At 28.0% G+C, this 16,270-nt stretch overlaps 2 protein-coding genes across 3 annotated transcripts; both read left to right on the top strand.

Moving 5' to 3' along the window:
• The first annotated feature begins 2,931 nt into the window (after positions 1–2,931).
• On the top strand, positions 2,932–12,636 carry LOC116766778 (carbonic anhydrase 1). Of its 2 annotated transcripts, none has more exons than XM_061521588.1 (6): positions 2,932–3,111; positions 6,966–7,115; positions 8,113–8,251; positions 9,898–10,094; positions 11,536–11,675; positions 12,474–12,636. In XM_061521588.1, the coding sequence occupies exons 1-6, from the start codon at positions 3,099–3,101 to the stop codon at positions 12,597–12,599; spliced, it is 765 nt and encodes a 254-aa protein (XP_061377572.1). In that variant the 5' UTR covers positions 2,932–3,098; the 3' UTR covers positions 12,600–12,636. The 2 variants fall into 2 exon arrangements, with proteins under 2 accessions (XP_061377572.1, XP_032512764.2); XM_032656873.2 differs by lacking the exon at positions 2,932–3,111 and adding an exon at positions 4,414–4,550.
• Positions 12,637–14,053: 1,417 nt separating this feature from the next.
• LOC116766944 (uncharacterized) lies at positions 14,054–16,000 on the top strand (the record flags this gene model as incomplete). Its single annotated transcript, XM_032657092.2, has 1 exon — positions 14,054–16,000. A coding segment is annotated over exon 1 (1,947 nt), but the record flags the coding sequence as incomplete, so codon positions are not given.
• Between the last annotated feature and the right edge of the window lie 270 nt (positions 16,001–16,270).

Below are 16,270 nucleotides of genomic sequence, written 5' to 3'. Positions count from 1 at the left end.
AAATCCCAACAAAACAGTAGAAAAATATTTTGTTGGTATTGTCCACGAACCCCTAGTATTTTGAAATAGGTAACAAATTAATTATGATTTTTAAGTAAACATAATATGTATGTACTTTTCAGCAACAAAAAAGAGATAAAACAAAGTTAACTCTGACACTAAACAAGAAAAAATAAAAAATAAATAATATTCATCACAGATAGTTTCTTCTTTTACACGAATGAATATAAAAAAGTCTTGTTTATTACATGAGACATGTTTCGACGTTCCAAAAATTTATTTTGACTTATTGAATTCGTAATAAGAATGAAATTCGTCTTTTGCGTACTCAAATATATTCTGATTTTCTAGGATTGAAGTTAAGAAGGTCGGCTTATTTATTATTGGGACTACTATACATTTTTACTTGCTATAATCATGTAATGTTTTAAGGCCAATAGAATATCATTCGGTTTTTGAAAGTTCTCTTATATATTTTGTATATAATTTTTGCTGAAAATATGGAATCCAACATTAGTATATTTAATCATTAAAACTGCAGTAACTTTAGCGTCTAATAAAGTAACACACGAAATAAATAATTAGGTGTTACACAGGGTCATTTTATTTTGATAATAATTGTTATTATAGTGTACCCAATTATCCTTTCTTTTTCATTGTTACCACCGATTTCCGTTTGATATCATGACTTTTATATCACGTAGTGCTATATTATCCTACATTTTTTTCTAGCTTTAACTCCCATTCTAATTTACGGGGGTTACGTTGAGTGATATATCGGCAGTACTTGTCGGTTCCTTACGACGGTCCTTACCTTCCAAAAAATACCTTCAATGTATATTTAAATGGGTTTTGAGTCAAAATTTATATTAGCGCAGTAACTACACCATAAACAAATGCATGTATAGAAAAAATATTACGATTTGACAAATCTCTTTACCGATTGATAAAATGATAAAAGTAATTATGTCGAGTAAATAAAAAAGCAAGATAAAGCTTGAAGTTTCCTATTTCAATTATTTCAAAATAAATAACATGTATCGATCTCCTTTAACCTCATAAGTATTATGAAAGGAAAGAAATATCATTCTCTATACACCTCTTTCTGTGAGACTTAAAAATATTATACTTGTATACTTCGCAGTTTCCTTCAACTCATTTGTTGCTAAGCTATTGGACACTTGACGAAAATAGAACATTTTCAATTTATTCGTTGACATTCAATTGGGTATTAATCAATTAGTAGAATAATAGACTCTTGAATAATTTGGTTTAGATGAAATAATTCACTTAAAATATTCCCATCAATTACTACTGGTTTATACTGTCTTAATGACAGCCTATGATATTTTTAGCCTGTAATAGTTATTTGTGTTACAATAATTGGTAGCTTTCTCGAAGTGGAAAAAGTGAATCAGTGAAAAGATAATTCCAAAAAGAATAATGTTATTGAATAGTTAAAAGCAGAATAATATAAATATCTGTGGGCAGTAATGATACGTTTTGTTACTGGTTAATATGTATTTAAAATTATCGGGCAGAACTTTAACGTCCTATTTGAAAAAAAATTGCTTCCGTTCAAAAACATTTTAAAGTAATTTAGAAAATACTTAATATGAAAAGACCTTCGAATTTGACGAAGTCCGAAATAAAAATTATGTCCCTTTTAGCACCTCGTTAAAATAAAGATTTTATTTTGTACTCTTATGTAATTTTATAGCGAATGTGAATTATTATAATAATTGAGTAAGGAAAAAAACTTAATTACTTTCCCTCTCCCTTGGGAAATCAGAGGTTAAGATAAATATGATCATTTATTCGCATTATAGCCAACGATTGTATAACAATCTTATTATAAAATGCAATTGTTATAAATTTTTGAAAATCTTCCGTTACGTAAATTCTTTTACAGATTTCATTCTCCTCATTGTATCCGTGTTGCCGCATTAGAATTGGTTATGTAAATGACTGTAAAATAATAAGTGTTTATGAAATTTTTATTAAATTATACATTCCTAAAATTATAACTAAAAATTAAAAAAACAGAAAGTTATATTTTCAGCAATAACGATATTTACTCCCACACAGGTTACAAACACATAAACACCTATACAGCTCTAATATATTTAACAATTACTAAGAAATTCGATATATTAGTATGCAGAGAATGCTAACATATACTTACAATTATTACACAGATAGCATGTTTTCCTTATGCCTATCCAAGAAAGCGAAAGGAAAGTTTTTTAATATCTCACATCTGTATCGTAGTTTCTAGGCAACTGTTATTAAAAAAATATTTTGATATATGTAGGTATTGCAAGGTTTACTCATATTTCTTTTTTTTTTGTTTCAATGTATGGAAGCTCAAAGAACTAAACATTAATAAATAAGTCAATATGAGGCTTTATCGATCCGGCGACCACGAGAAGGTGATATCGACCGTTTGTTTGAATAATTAAGTGAGTGCACTTTCACGGCTACGGTTAAGCTTATAATCTGTCTTTGTCTATCCTTTATAATACGATTAAAATAAAATATTAAAAAAGCCTAAACCTAATAGCGCCTGTTTTTAAATCCCATACAATGGATTCTTATGTATTATGGAGCGGTTTTAAAAAAATCTATCAATTAATCTTACGCAAATTTACAATTACTATAACACGAACGACTGAAACCACGTTTAAAATAACAGAATTAAAAAGAAATTCACAACGAAACGAATCGCTTTTCAAGAATGGTCTCAGTGCAATCGATTTAATTTCGGAGGCGCCAGTAATCTAATCGAAATCTTCGGGTGAACATTGAAATTTTTTTACACTTATTTTTTTAGTTTAGATTTTTTTATGTGAATTGTTTTAAAACTTATCTTGCACAATGCGTACGGTTCAAATTGGTAGAATTCTAACAGTTTTTGCGATGTTTATTAAAATTTAATATTATTATTACTCGTTAGATTTGTTTGTATTATACAATTGACAATGAGATAAGATAACAAACTAATCTCATTTCGTCACAGTTACTTAACCACTTGATATGGATTCCAAAGAGCAACTTAGATATTAAAAGATTATTGTGTGTTTTTGGCTACAATTACAATGGGTATTAATGGTACATATCCATTTACATTTTCAACTGTTTTTATATCGTTATATATTTATGTAAGCGGTGTTTATCATTTTCTCTTCACTGATCCTTCAGAATTGTATCAAATCTAATTTTAGATGTTTTTATACATGAAAAGTTTACTTTTAATTTATATACCAAAAAGTGTAAGTGCTAATTCTGTAAAGAAATCTTAAATTATGTTTTATAACATATCATCTCATTATATATTTTTTTTTTTAATATTTCGACAATCTTGTCAATGCTTCAATCTCTATAGTTAACTTAATTTTTTCATAAAAACTTCTACACTAGATTTTTATACATTTTTAATTAACCACTTTTCTAAAAACATTACCGCAAAAGTTATATCTCATTGATGAATTTATCTAAATAATATTCGTAAAGGAAATATTTTTGGGCATGATAAAAATGTCCCGTATTTTGGACATGCGTGTTTGTTTTTGCTGAAGATTTTTGACAAAAATTTTAATAAGATTATGGTAATGTATTTTGTGTGTTGTGTGAATGTAAACAGTATCCTATTCTGAACCGTTAAAATAATACTCGATTTATACCGAATCTCTTCCCTTCTTTAATGTCAAGTTTTCACATTTTTTACATTTCTAAACAGCTTACTGTAAGATAAAAATGATAAATCGAGGTGTTAACTTAATCCGAATAGTTTGATAAGAAAGATACAAATTCTGTAAATTTTCAAAGGTTAAATTGTTTAGTACTCAAAAAAAAAAAAATTACAATACTCCATACTTTTTGCACAATAATTTATTCTTTTTTTTTTTTAGTATTGGTTTCATACATCTAAATCTTAAGGTTACAGAATTAATACTTCTAATTTCATGAAATAACCAATAGTACTGTAATAACTGAATTTTGTTGTAATTGATTTTATATTTTTTTAGACACCACGTAAGTTGAAACAGAACTAAATTAAACTAAATATTTATACCGATTTTATTTAAGTAAGGAAATTATGTTATTCATTAATGTTCAGGTGTTTGTGGTAAACAGTTTCCGGTCCAGATTAAACCGTCCCTTTGCATAGTAGCATCAAAGACTAATAATAATTTTACGCGTGATGTGATATAATCATAGATTTGTTTGTTTATAAACGTCGTTATGTGTCAATGTAAATGTTTCGGGAACGTAAACATATTAATTTCTTTTCCTTTATCAAACAAAATTAAATGAAGCATTTCGTTATCACAAAATGAGACCGTTTTAAATAAAAAATTTGTCACCAAATAATTTTGAATGATAATAGGATAAGTATATCTAATCTTCGTTGTTTCGATTTCGGATATATTAAATTTTTCATCAGTTTTTATATTTTACTAGAGTGTAGTACAAGTGGTGGTTATTTAAGATGAGATCCAAATATATTTCGTTAAAAGTAAGCGCATCAAATACCGTCGCTTCAGATGGTAAGCTAAGAATTTCCTAAATATTGTTTACATCATAATATTAAATGGACTTGTAATTACCATTAAATTAAAAACAAATATTTAAAAAATACATTGAGATAAATTTAGTCGTGTTGTCTAAAGACTAGGGCTAAGTAATTGAATTTTATCATTTCGAAGTATTGTTCATCGTCGAATATTAATGTGTGTTTTTACATTTCAAAGATAAAAGAAATAAGATGTGAAATAAAAATTGCTACAAATATCAGATGTCACGTAATCGTAGTTTCTTAAATAACACGTTGTTACTGTAAATATAAGAACCATTTCGGTTATGTTGTCCTTTTCCTCTAACCTTATTTCTTATTATGGTGCTTACTTTTACTTGAAACTTTCGTCACGTAAAAATCGTATATTATAAACTAATCAATAGAAGTATGCCCGTAGAAAAAAAAACAATGAATTTTTAAGTAGTCTATATCATTCTCTGTATCTTTGTCAAATATTAAAAAAAAAATTAAATACGAAGGTCGGTCTTGTTCTCTTGACGTATATGAATAATATAAACAAGTTAGTTTTTGGGTCCATAGTATATCATTCATAAGGGACATTGTTAAATATTTGGTGTATAACAGTGTTTAGTAAATACTAAATCGTGAATAGCTATGTTCTTTTTTAAACTAATCTGTGGCACTGGTTATTTTAGCCAGTGAGCCTTGCCAGCCATGAAAAAACATTTCCTAATCTGACATCGTTCAATAGAACAACGTTTTATAATATTCTAAAACGTTAGAGACTATATTATAAATATGTGATTTAACAAAAACAATTAAATATATCAAAACAGCTAAACGAAATCGCTTACAATGTCGTCATCTGTTTAACCAAATGTAGTCATCTGTGAAGATATGAACATATTGCCTATTATCATCATGTTTCGTCTAATTTACTGTTGTCTTCTTCATCGTATAAATTCTACGACAAAATTTTATCTATCATTTAGGTGTAATATCTAAGAATTTCTGTGTTTAATAAAAATTTTATAGTTTATCATTACAAAGATAAATATGTGACGCAATTATAAACAAATGATACAAATCTAAATATTTTTTTTAAATGACAGTTAAATAGTAACATATCGTAAGGGAATGTGCAAAATTCGCGTATCAGTATCAGTGAGTAATAATTTATGAATTTTATTTATTACTTCGTGTGAAAAAATGGTCTTAAAAGTCACTGATTAAGAAAATTGTTAAGTTTAAACCGTCCTCTGTCAATCTGCTTCTTTTGCAAGTATTATGAATTCGGAATTATCCCCCGCGATATGATATATTTTTTATTCCTTCTAATTATTTCTTTTTGATTTGTAAATATCATAGAAAATGTAATTAACGGTTTTTAAATTTCCCGTTTTTTATTTTCCCATAATCGATGACGAAAATAAAACTTGCATTAGTCTTATTTCCTGTTTAGGACTGAAAATTTTATTGGTAAATTATTTTGAAAATACCTTTATATTAATGGATGATTTTTTAATCGTCTCATCAATTATTTTAATAGAATTATTGATCTTATTCAATAAGAACTTAAAAAATATATAATTTTATTCAAAAAGAAATTTAAAATTCAATATACGTATAATTCTTTATGATACGATTGCTATTTTCCAATGTAATTTACACATTTGTATTCGTACTCTCTCTAGTGCGTATTCCCAACATTTATCTTAAATAATTGTATGTTCAATTTTAAATACTATTTCTTCGAATTTGATCTAACAAATCAATCAACATTGTTTTCGTTTAGGATAGTTACATGAAAATATTTATTGTATAATATAATTTTAAACATGAAGTACCTGTTATAAACATGTTTTTGTCTGGAAAAATTCTATTACAAAAGGAAGAGAGAGGAAATTAATGTAGAGTTTTCTCTCTCTCTCTCGCTCTGTCTCACTCTCTCTCTTTGTCTTTGTCGTGTTTCTCAATATAGTTTACGTTTATTTACCTTGGTTTTAATTTAACGGGATATTCAACATTCTATAAAACCGAGGTTTCCAATATTAATTATAATATTAGCTCAGTAAAACCCATTAATTTGTTATGTAATATTGTAATTATGACTTTTAAGGTCAATTGTGTATTAGGGCTTAGTTTAGAAATCAGTCTATAGGAAAATAAAGAATGGAAGTCTTTCAGAAAACATTGTAGGCTTAAGAAAATCTTCATAACAATAATGACCAAATCAAAATTGTCTGAGTTCGAATTGAAAGCGCTCATTTTATTCGTTTAATTTCAATAATTTATGCACTTAAAGTTCACTGGAATTTTCTTCTAATATTCAAATTGTTAAATCGTTTAATTTCTAAACTGATTAAAATTATATTTGTCCTTATATTAAGTATGGATTGAACAAATATAATTATTTTATTAACAGCTGAACAAATATCAAAGCTCAGAGCATCACAGTCGCCGATTGCAATTTCACTCCAACGATGCCCCACTTGGTCCTCTTTAGATCCTCTAGTATTTAAAGGATATTGGGACAATAATTCCAATGGCATTCTTGTCAATACTGGACAAACAGGTCAGTTTTGTTTAAATTAATTTTACTTTATCAAATAAACTTATTTGTTCTATTGTACTCTGAAATATATTCTGAAGCACTATTGTAGTCTTTCAAAATCCTCTTTTTTTACACATTATTATAAGAGACGTGGAGGTTTGGTGTATTTATTAATTTATATCTAAATGGAAGAATAAATTTATGTTGTCTTTTGTAAATGCTTACTTTACATAAACGCTTCGTCAAATGATACTGAACGATATTCTATCTTATCAATTTATAAAACATACAAATATAATTTATAAAATTTATCACAATCTTCATTGAGAGTTAAGAAAAACATCACATTGGCATTCCCACATAATACCATATACTTAATTTTGTATATCACATTTCGAGATATGCTTATTAATCTTTATATCAAGTAGGTTTAGCTAACTGACTTTGATAAACACGAATATAATAGTTTCTACGATAGTATGTAGCTACTATGACAGTCTTCAAGATAAAATGTGGCTATTTTTCTAGATTACACTTCTTACTACTTCCGACGACGTATTTATGTGTTGTATGTATCATATAACTTCATTATAAAGTATCAAAGACGATGAGTTTACTTTAGTAAATAAATTATAAACTATAAAAATAAACGTACAAAAAGATTTTTCTACTGAAATTCATATAATTACGAATTCTCACTAATAGCCTTACTCTCCAGAGAAATTAAAAGTAATCGAAAGAAAAACAAATGATTTCATCAAATATTCATGCCACAACCAACGCTAACGTTATTCAATAATCCCGGATATATCTATCATTTAGTGATGGCCTGCACGTCTCTTTCTATATATTGCAATAGTAATGGCAACAACTTTCCTATTCGGAATTCAATATGTAATTGATCAAAGGAGCCACATATATCAATAACCAATCATTTATATTAGTCGTAAGATTGGGAAATAAGTTTCAATTAATTTCAAATGTATTTCTTTTAATTCGTGCTGTTTGAACTCTCCAGCTTATTTTACATTCGACACACCGTCTCGACCGCGACTGAGCGGAGGTCCACTTATTGGTGAATATATTTTTGAACAAATGCACTTCCACTGGTCGGTTGATGATTTCACAGGATGCGAACATGTCCTTGACGGTCACGGGTGAGTGATAAATCATTATTTACATTGTCTACTAACCCGTCAATATTTTAACAGTTTGTACAAAAAGTTAGTACAACATACTCTAGAATAAAGAAACAATTATCCTGTCAAGCGACAGATCATAGAAATCTTTTGTCTTGATCATATTTAAATTATTAATTAAGCGGTATCCTTTACTTCGAGCACATAAAATTCAAACCTTTTATTCATTGGAGTTTTAACCCTTAAACGAGACTTAAATTATGTTAAAGGTGTTACAATGCCTCAGGTCAATTCATTAGTCTTATAATCACCGATGTCGGGAATCGCTAATGTTCCCTTTGTTGGCTTTTCCCTTAAAATAAAACGGTTTTATATGTTGGATGTTTATTTTGAAATGTTTTCACTTCACATGATATTTTCTTTAGTTCGACATTTTTTTAATTTGTTAATTGGATAAACGTTTTAAAGGATTATAAATTTAATCATTAAAGGAATAAAAAAGCCTTATTATAAAAGTATGAGATATGTTTTAAAAGAGCTAAATGTGGATATTCGAAGTGAAAAAGAAACCTATTAAATTATGCGGCAATAGTTATAATAATGAAATGAAATACCTGTAGTCAATCCTGACAAAGTTGACTCTTATGCGTTCTAAACAAGTTGGTATATAAAATCAATTATTATTATTAACAGTATATTTCTTAACACAAAATCTGGTCACAAGTATGTTACACACGCCCACAGTTCACAATAATCCCTGAGCTTAAGAAAAGCCAATTTAATATAAGCAGATATAAATTTAACAAGTTAATAACATATCAAAATTATTTAGATTCGTATATTATACGAGAATATGATTAAGCCACATGACGGTTATGATATAATATATCTTTACAACTATATTTCAAACCGCATTCGTGTTAAAATAAATTACACGCAAATACATTTGACTTTAAAATATTATATGTAGTGGAAATAAAATACTTTTATTACGGATCTAACCTAAATTATTAATTGTTTACGTGATATTATTTGAAATTATGTTTATAATGGAACATACCGTTTCGTTATATTAAAAAAGAACAAGAAGTAACACTAAAGGATTTATTAGTGAAATAATAAATGTAATTAAATTCAATTAATTACTTCCTCCTAAAGGATTTTCCATCACAGTGAGCTTTTTTACATTTTTAAGGTTCCGTATGAAAATTAATTAAAAAGAATTTATTTTTGCATAGAATTCTAAATAAAAGCAAAGTACTTAACAAAGAAATATTCATATCGATGTATAGAGACGACTTTTGTCAAACGGCATTGTTAAACGCGTCTGTTAGTCTTGGTGGGGCCATTAGTTCCCTAATAATTTATTAAAACAACTGCTACAAACACGAAGTTGTTTGTTAGTTTTTCATTAAATTAGAACAGAAACCTATTACGAAACAAATTAAATCCCATAAAGAGAATGTGTGTAAATGTATGTATATGTATTTTAATCATTTCAATAAAAATACGCCAACAACGTTCACATTCTTTATTAAAAAAATTAGAAATGCTAAATGTATTATTACCCAATGGAACTGAGTAGCCACTAACAAACGCCTTCTATAAGATAAGAAATCCTGATGGCATTGTGGTAGCATTTCATATTTCGTATAAATTTCTAGTTACGCTGCGGAGTGCCACCTTGTACATTACAATAGCAAATACCAGTCACTCGAGGCAGCTGTGCCTCACGCAGATGGTTTGGCTGTAGTTGGATATTTATTGGAAGCAGTCGATGCACCGAACCCGAACTTTGATATGTTCATTGAGGGCTTGGAACAGATTAAGAAACCGGACCACAGTGTTGCTCTATCAGCAGGTTTGTTATAATTTTCTGGTTATCTTTTATATAGTCCCAATTTTTACTTTCTACTTCTCTAACAATTACGGTAAAAAATAATTAAAAAGTCTTTATTATTTACAGAGTGCATCAATACATTTTCTTTGAAAGTTATAATAATTCTTCATCAAACAGAAAGCTTTAATTTTCGCTATATCGTTGTTTTATTACATATTACTTTGTTCTGATAATATTTGTGTTAGATTGATTGAATACTGGTTTAAATTTGTCAATATTCGTATTGGTCCAGTGCATACATTTTGTTTTTTATAATGATAAGATACGCTTCTGTTGTGATTTATCTGTTTATCATAGGTATGTATTCGTTTAATTTACTTAAAAATATTCGGTAACTATTGAAATTATTTTAATATATTATAATATTTTTTAAACATATTTCAAATAAAGTTATAATGTATACATATAAATAAAATATGATTTTCTTTTTTTAATAATGAAAAAGCCGTTTTTAACAACATGCATTTGAATATATGTACGTAAATACACCAAAATAATGTTTGTACAATTTTTATCTGTCTGTCTGTTTGTTCCAACAAACCTCTGAAATGACTGGACCGCTTTTGATGAGTTTTATTGGGAATTAGATGATATAATAAGGAGTAATTTAGTGTACTTTTTGTCCCGAACCCGAAATTATGCGTTAAAATAAATAAAAGATATTTAAAATGTGCAATTTCAAAGTTATACACCCATTTGATCATGACCTGACAAAAATCTCCGAGTTACCATACTGTCTATATGAATTAAAGTAATTTTAGGGATAACAATAAATAATGAACATCATAGTACAATTTCTAAAACATTATTAATTGTTAAGGTATATAATTTGTATTGGATGGTTGGCTGGTTCAACTTAGTACTAGCTGTAACTTCAATTTCTTTCAATCGGAATAGTTTTTTTTATATTATTTATACTGATAAAAAATATAAAACATAGATAATTTAACTTACTCCTCCAACATCAGGTATCTGCTAGTTAAATTCCTGTCGAGATTGTTCCAGCTGTTTTAGAGATTAGCCGGAATAAAAAGTCAGACTGACAATAATTGTAACACATCCATTCTGTAAAAGCCGTTTTAATTTAGTAGGACAAACAGGCCTTACAATTTTATTTATGCCTTTATAGATAATAATGTAAATAAATAAATATTAATTTTTTGAAAAAAAATCATTATATGTAGATAATAAAATAATGGTTTTATTGAACTTACAATCAATTATCGTAATAATAAATATTAACTGCCTTATATTTGAAAAGTTGACATTGCATATATGAATTATAACTACTACCCAATCTACTACATGCGTCAGTTGCCTTACTCAATACTATTCCGGAGACTATACAAGTGAACTGGAAAAATATGGTTAAAATTATGTAAAAAAATATTTTTTACTATAGAGTCTTTGGCTTGGATGAACAGAGAGGATGTGACCAACGGTAGCTACGTCACTTACAAAGGATCTTTGACAACGCCACCTTATGGAGAATGTGTCACGTGGATCATTTACGAGAAAGCAGTACAAATTGGTAGCGAACAGGTAAAAAAAACGATTATATAATTATTATCTTTCTATTATTATCATATAGATTATTGAATAAAGTATCTGATATCCGTGTCAGTTACATTTAATTCATTAACACATTTTTCTATTCGGCCCTAATTTAATGCTCATGACTATATTAAAAAGGACAAATAACCTTATTTTCTGATACTTAAATGCCACTTTCATTGATAGAGCTTGACTGCTATTGTGAATAAATCTATAATACAATATCTTACGTAATTGCTTTGTTATAATATTATAGCAGTGTGAAACAAGGAATGTAGGTTATTAATAATGAGATCTAAGACTTTCCCGAGTTTTATTTATTTAAATGAAACTAATGTTTTTCAGATATACGACGCGTACTTTTTTTTTTTAAACTACTACTCCCGACGTTTCGGTTACTTTTTAGCAACCGTGATCACGGGCAGACGAAAGACATCTCGTCTCTCGTCTATAATAAAGCACAGCAAAATCTACTTGTTGTCAAAGAATAGTGTAGGGTTTTAGTTAATTTAATGTTATTATTCTCGGAAGATTATACCATGTTTTATTATACAGATCAGTACGCTATAGAAATTAAAATAATGCATTTAATATGTAATGATGTAGGTTTAGTAATATTTTTTGTTGTGAAATGAATTGTAAACAGTGTCCTTTCTCAGCTGACACCTTTGAACTATAGTTTATATTTATTTTCTAGGTAATGCTCTTTTTTATCACTTCACAGGCTTTTCTGGGGCAATGGTTACAATTTATTAAATGTTTTCCTTACATTCATGTTTTTTGCAGCTGGGGCTTTTAAGACAATTGGAAGGAGCAGACAGTGTACCAATTGAGAGAAATGTGAGGCCTACACAGCGGCATCCACCAGGACATTCTGTTATATATGTTAAACAAGTAAAGTCGAAGCTGTGACAAATTTGTCCAAACCAAAATAAATACTATCAGTACACGCAGATGTTTGTTTCGGACCAACCTGACCTGTGTTTGTACACACTTCAGTTGTATTTATTTAAAACATATCTTTAATATTACGGCTAGGTGAGTTTTATGAAACCCGCCTTTATTTAGAAGCGGTAACAGCGGTAAGTTGGCTATTTCCAGAAATTGGAGCAAATGAACTTCGAATCAACATTTAAGTATAATCTGTTAATATAAACATTGAGACTTAAAATATGCCAAAAAAAAAAGTTTAAGATTATGTATTGCGAACAAACTCTAAAGCAGGGTTGTGGATGAAACTGCTTTTTGTTAATTTTTTTTTTGGGTCTTTGCTGAAATGAAATCGCTTTGGGTTTGTTTGGTGCATTAATATAGTTTTTTTATTCTAAAACCTACGAAAGGAAAATATTTTAAACATGGTTTTTGCATTTAGACATAACCATCAACGTTGTCAATACTCAGCTGCAATGTTTCTCTTGTTGTTCGAAAGTCAGTTTCAAACATACCGATTATAAAATAACTTATAATTATAATTTTATCTATTTAATATTATATCAAAGTGTCAGCAATTCTGTTGGTTTTCCTTTAAAGGTTATGCTTTGAAGGAGGTTAATGATTTTTTATTTTAAAGGGTAAAATTTTTTCCGATTAAGCTTCCTTAAGTCTGTGCCAAAAAATGTTTGTGAAAAGAACTAAAACTAAAATTTTTGGATTTTGTTAATTTTCTCAAAAACCGTGTAAGCCATTTCGATACTATTTATAATAGAACAGCTCGGAAGTAATTTCACTTACTAAAGAAATTAAAAAAAAAACTATATATTTATTCACTTTTTGCGGAATTATTTCGTAACAAACTTATAGAAAATATTTAAAAAATTCAAACCTCCTGTTTTGAAAGTTAGTAAAAAATATATATGTATATCATAATTTCTGTAATATAATTATATAATTTAAATAAGAATTAAATCAGTTTTATTGTTTTCCATGTATATGTTGTAAAGATTTTTTTTGCATAAATGCAAATGTTTTTATTTTCTAACAGAATTTTTAAATAAATTACAATAAAAATTAAATTATTATTATTATAATAATTTAATTTTAATTTGATTGTAATTTATTTACGTATTCTAATTGGAATGAAATATACATATATAATAACGATACTTCTTCATTTCTTCTACTTACGGTCTTCAATACTTTGAAGGTATTGAAAAAAATCGATTAATGTGTTAACATTTTACTAACAACAACTTTGGAACTGTTTTCTTTATTTTTTTTAATAACAAGCAAAAGATATTTTTACCTACTAATAATGATACATGGAATCGCTTTTATTATAATTACATTAAAAATAGGACGTGCATGTAATACAACTCTAGCTGTGTATGTCACTACTCATTTTAGTTTACCTTTATGCATAAAACAACATGCATTTGTTTATAGTTTTCATAATTCTAATCTCGAAAGTAAGTGACGGTAGAATAAATACAAGAGGACCAACAATTGTGAAGGAATTTGTAAATTGTGTGAGCTCTTTGATAAAAAAAGATTTTCAAGAGCCCGGTTTATTAATTTTCGGAATTTCTTACGACAGCAGTTCCATTGTAGAAAAGTTAAGGGAACAGGTCTTGAAATATATCCACGAATCTAATAATTTTGTTATACAAACAGTGGATCCATCTAAAATAGCTGTCTGTAAAAAGTCGGACATAAATGTACCAGGTGGTTTTCATTTAGATCTAAAAGAAAATAAACATGTAAGAACAGCAAACTATTTTGTAGTAATAGCCAATAATGCTGAAGACTTCTTTCAATTCGCAAGCAAAATAATTAAAGCAAAATACTGGAACCCCGACGCAAAATTCATTGTATTTTTGTGTCACCTAATAAATGAAGACAATGTTAAAAGAATGGTTGTTCAAGAAATTTTAAGCTATTTATTTAAACATAATGTGATGAAAGTAGTAGTAGGCACTGTTAAGGACCATAAGATGCGAAAGGTGTTAATTTATAGCTGGAGACCCTATGACCCTCCGAAGTATTGTGGATACGATAATGAAACAAATGAAAATCGTTTGGAGTTGGAAAATATCTGTGAAAATGGCATTCTAAAATTTGAAAAAAGCGTCTTTTACAATAGAGTGCCTAATAATATGTATGGTTGCAATATGTACATGCTTGCTCTGGAAAGACAGCCATTTATCAGTAGAAATATGAATGATCCCAATATGGAGAAGGTAATGGTAAATGAATTGTTAAAAAAAACTAACTTTTCTATAAATTATCAAATAATTAATGCGTTTAGAGGGGAAAGAAATGAAAGTGGAAAATGGAGTGGAGCATTGAAAGAACTTGTTTCTAAAAAAGGCCATGTTCTTTTAGGGGGTATATTTCCTGATTTTGATGTACATGAAGATTTTGAGTGTAGTTTAACATATTTGTCGGATTCATACGCATGGGTTGTTCCACGTGCATATTCGAAACCACCTTGGATTGCTCTGACAATTACTTTTCAAGAACACGTGTGGTATTTAACTGTTGTAGGATTTTTTATTTGTGTAATAACTTGGAATTTTTTTGGCCGTATCAGTTGTGATACGAAGTACAATAAGTCTTTAATGCATTGTTTTATGAATACGTGGATATCTTCATTGGGCTTTTCATCTTACGTCCGACCAGTTCAACAAAGCTTAAGGGTATTTAATGTGTTTTTAAATATCTATAATATTTTGCTTCTAACCGCATACCAGACCAAATTAATTGATGTGTTATTAAATCCGACGTTTGAATATCAAATTCATACATTAGAAGAACTCATTGACAGCCGACTTAACTTTGGTGGTTCTGAAGAACTACATGATTTATTTTATAATTCAAGTGATACTTTTGATCATAAGATTGGTGAAAATTGGATTCATATTAATAACATTTCAAAGGCATTAATAGATGTAGTGGTCAATAGAAATTTCTCTGTTCTTTGCAGTCGTTTGGAATTAGCACATTTATCTGCAGTCATACCAGAGTTGACAGATGATCTTGGCCAAGATAACTATTATGTATTCAAAACTAATGCATTTACAGTTCCAATAGAAATGATTGCATTAAAAGGTTTTCCTTTTATGAAAAATATTTCGCGTACATTGAGTATATACAAGCAATTGGGGCTCAATTCAATGTTGAGAAGATATTTTACATCTTTGAATATGAAAAAACGTGCCAAACTGTTTAAAAAGTCTGGTAACAATAAAAATCTAAAAGCATTATCAATGAAACATTTACAAGGGGGATTTTTTATTTTAGCTATAGGCAATGTAGCAGGAATAGTCATTTTAATTTTGGAAATTATATTAAATAGTAATTATATTAAGTACAAAATAAGGAATATTAAAAATTTGTGTAATAAAATTGATCTCGCGAAATAAAATTAGCCCAAAATGCTACTCCGGCAATACATAGGTATTTTAAAATATTTTTCAGTAAGTTAATTTAGTGTAACTATCCATTAAAATATATTTTGCATGTTGATGTATATTTTCCTGAAAATTATAATTGATATGATTAAAAATATAATTATCTGATAATTTTTTTTTACATTTAAAATAAACGTTTAACCTTTTAAAACTATTTAATAATGAAGCGATTCA

The sequence above is a fragment of the Danaus plexippus genome, chromosome 10 (genome assembly GCF_018135715.1).
Source record: "Danaus plexippus chromosome 10, MEX_DaPlex, whole genome shotgun sequence".
In the NCBI taxonomy this organism is placed as follows: Eukaryota; Metazoa; Arthropoda; class Insecta; order Lepidoptera; family Nymphalidae; genus Danaus; species Danaus plexippus.
This window is presented reverse-complemented; position numbering and strand designations above follow the sequence as displayed.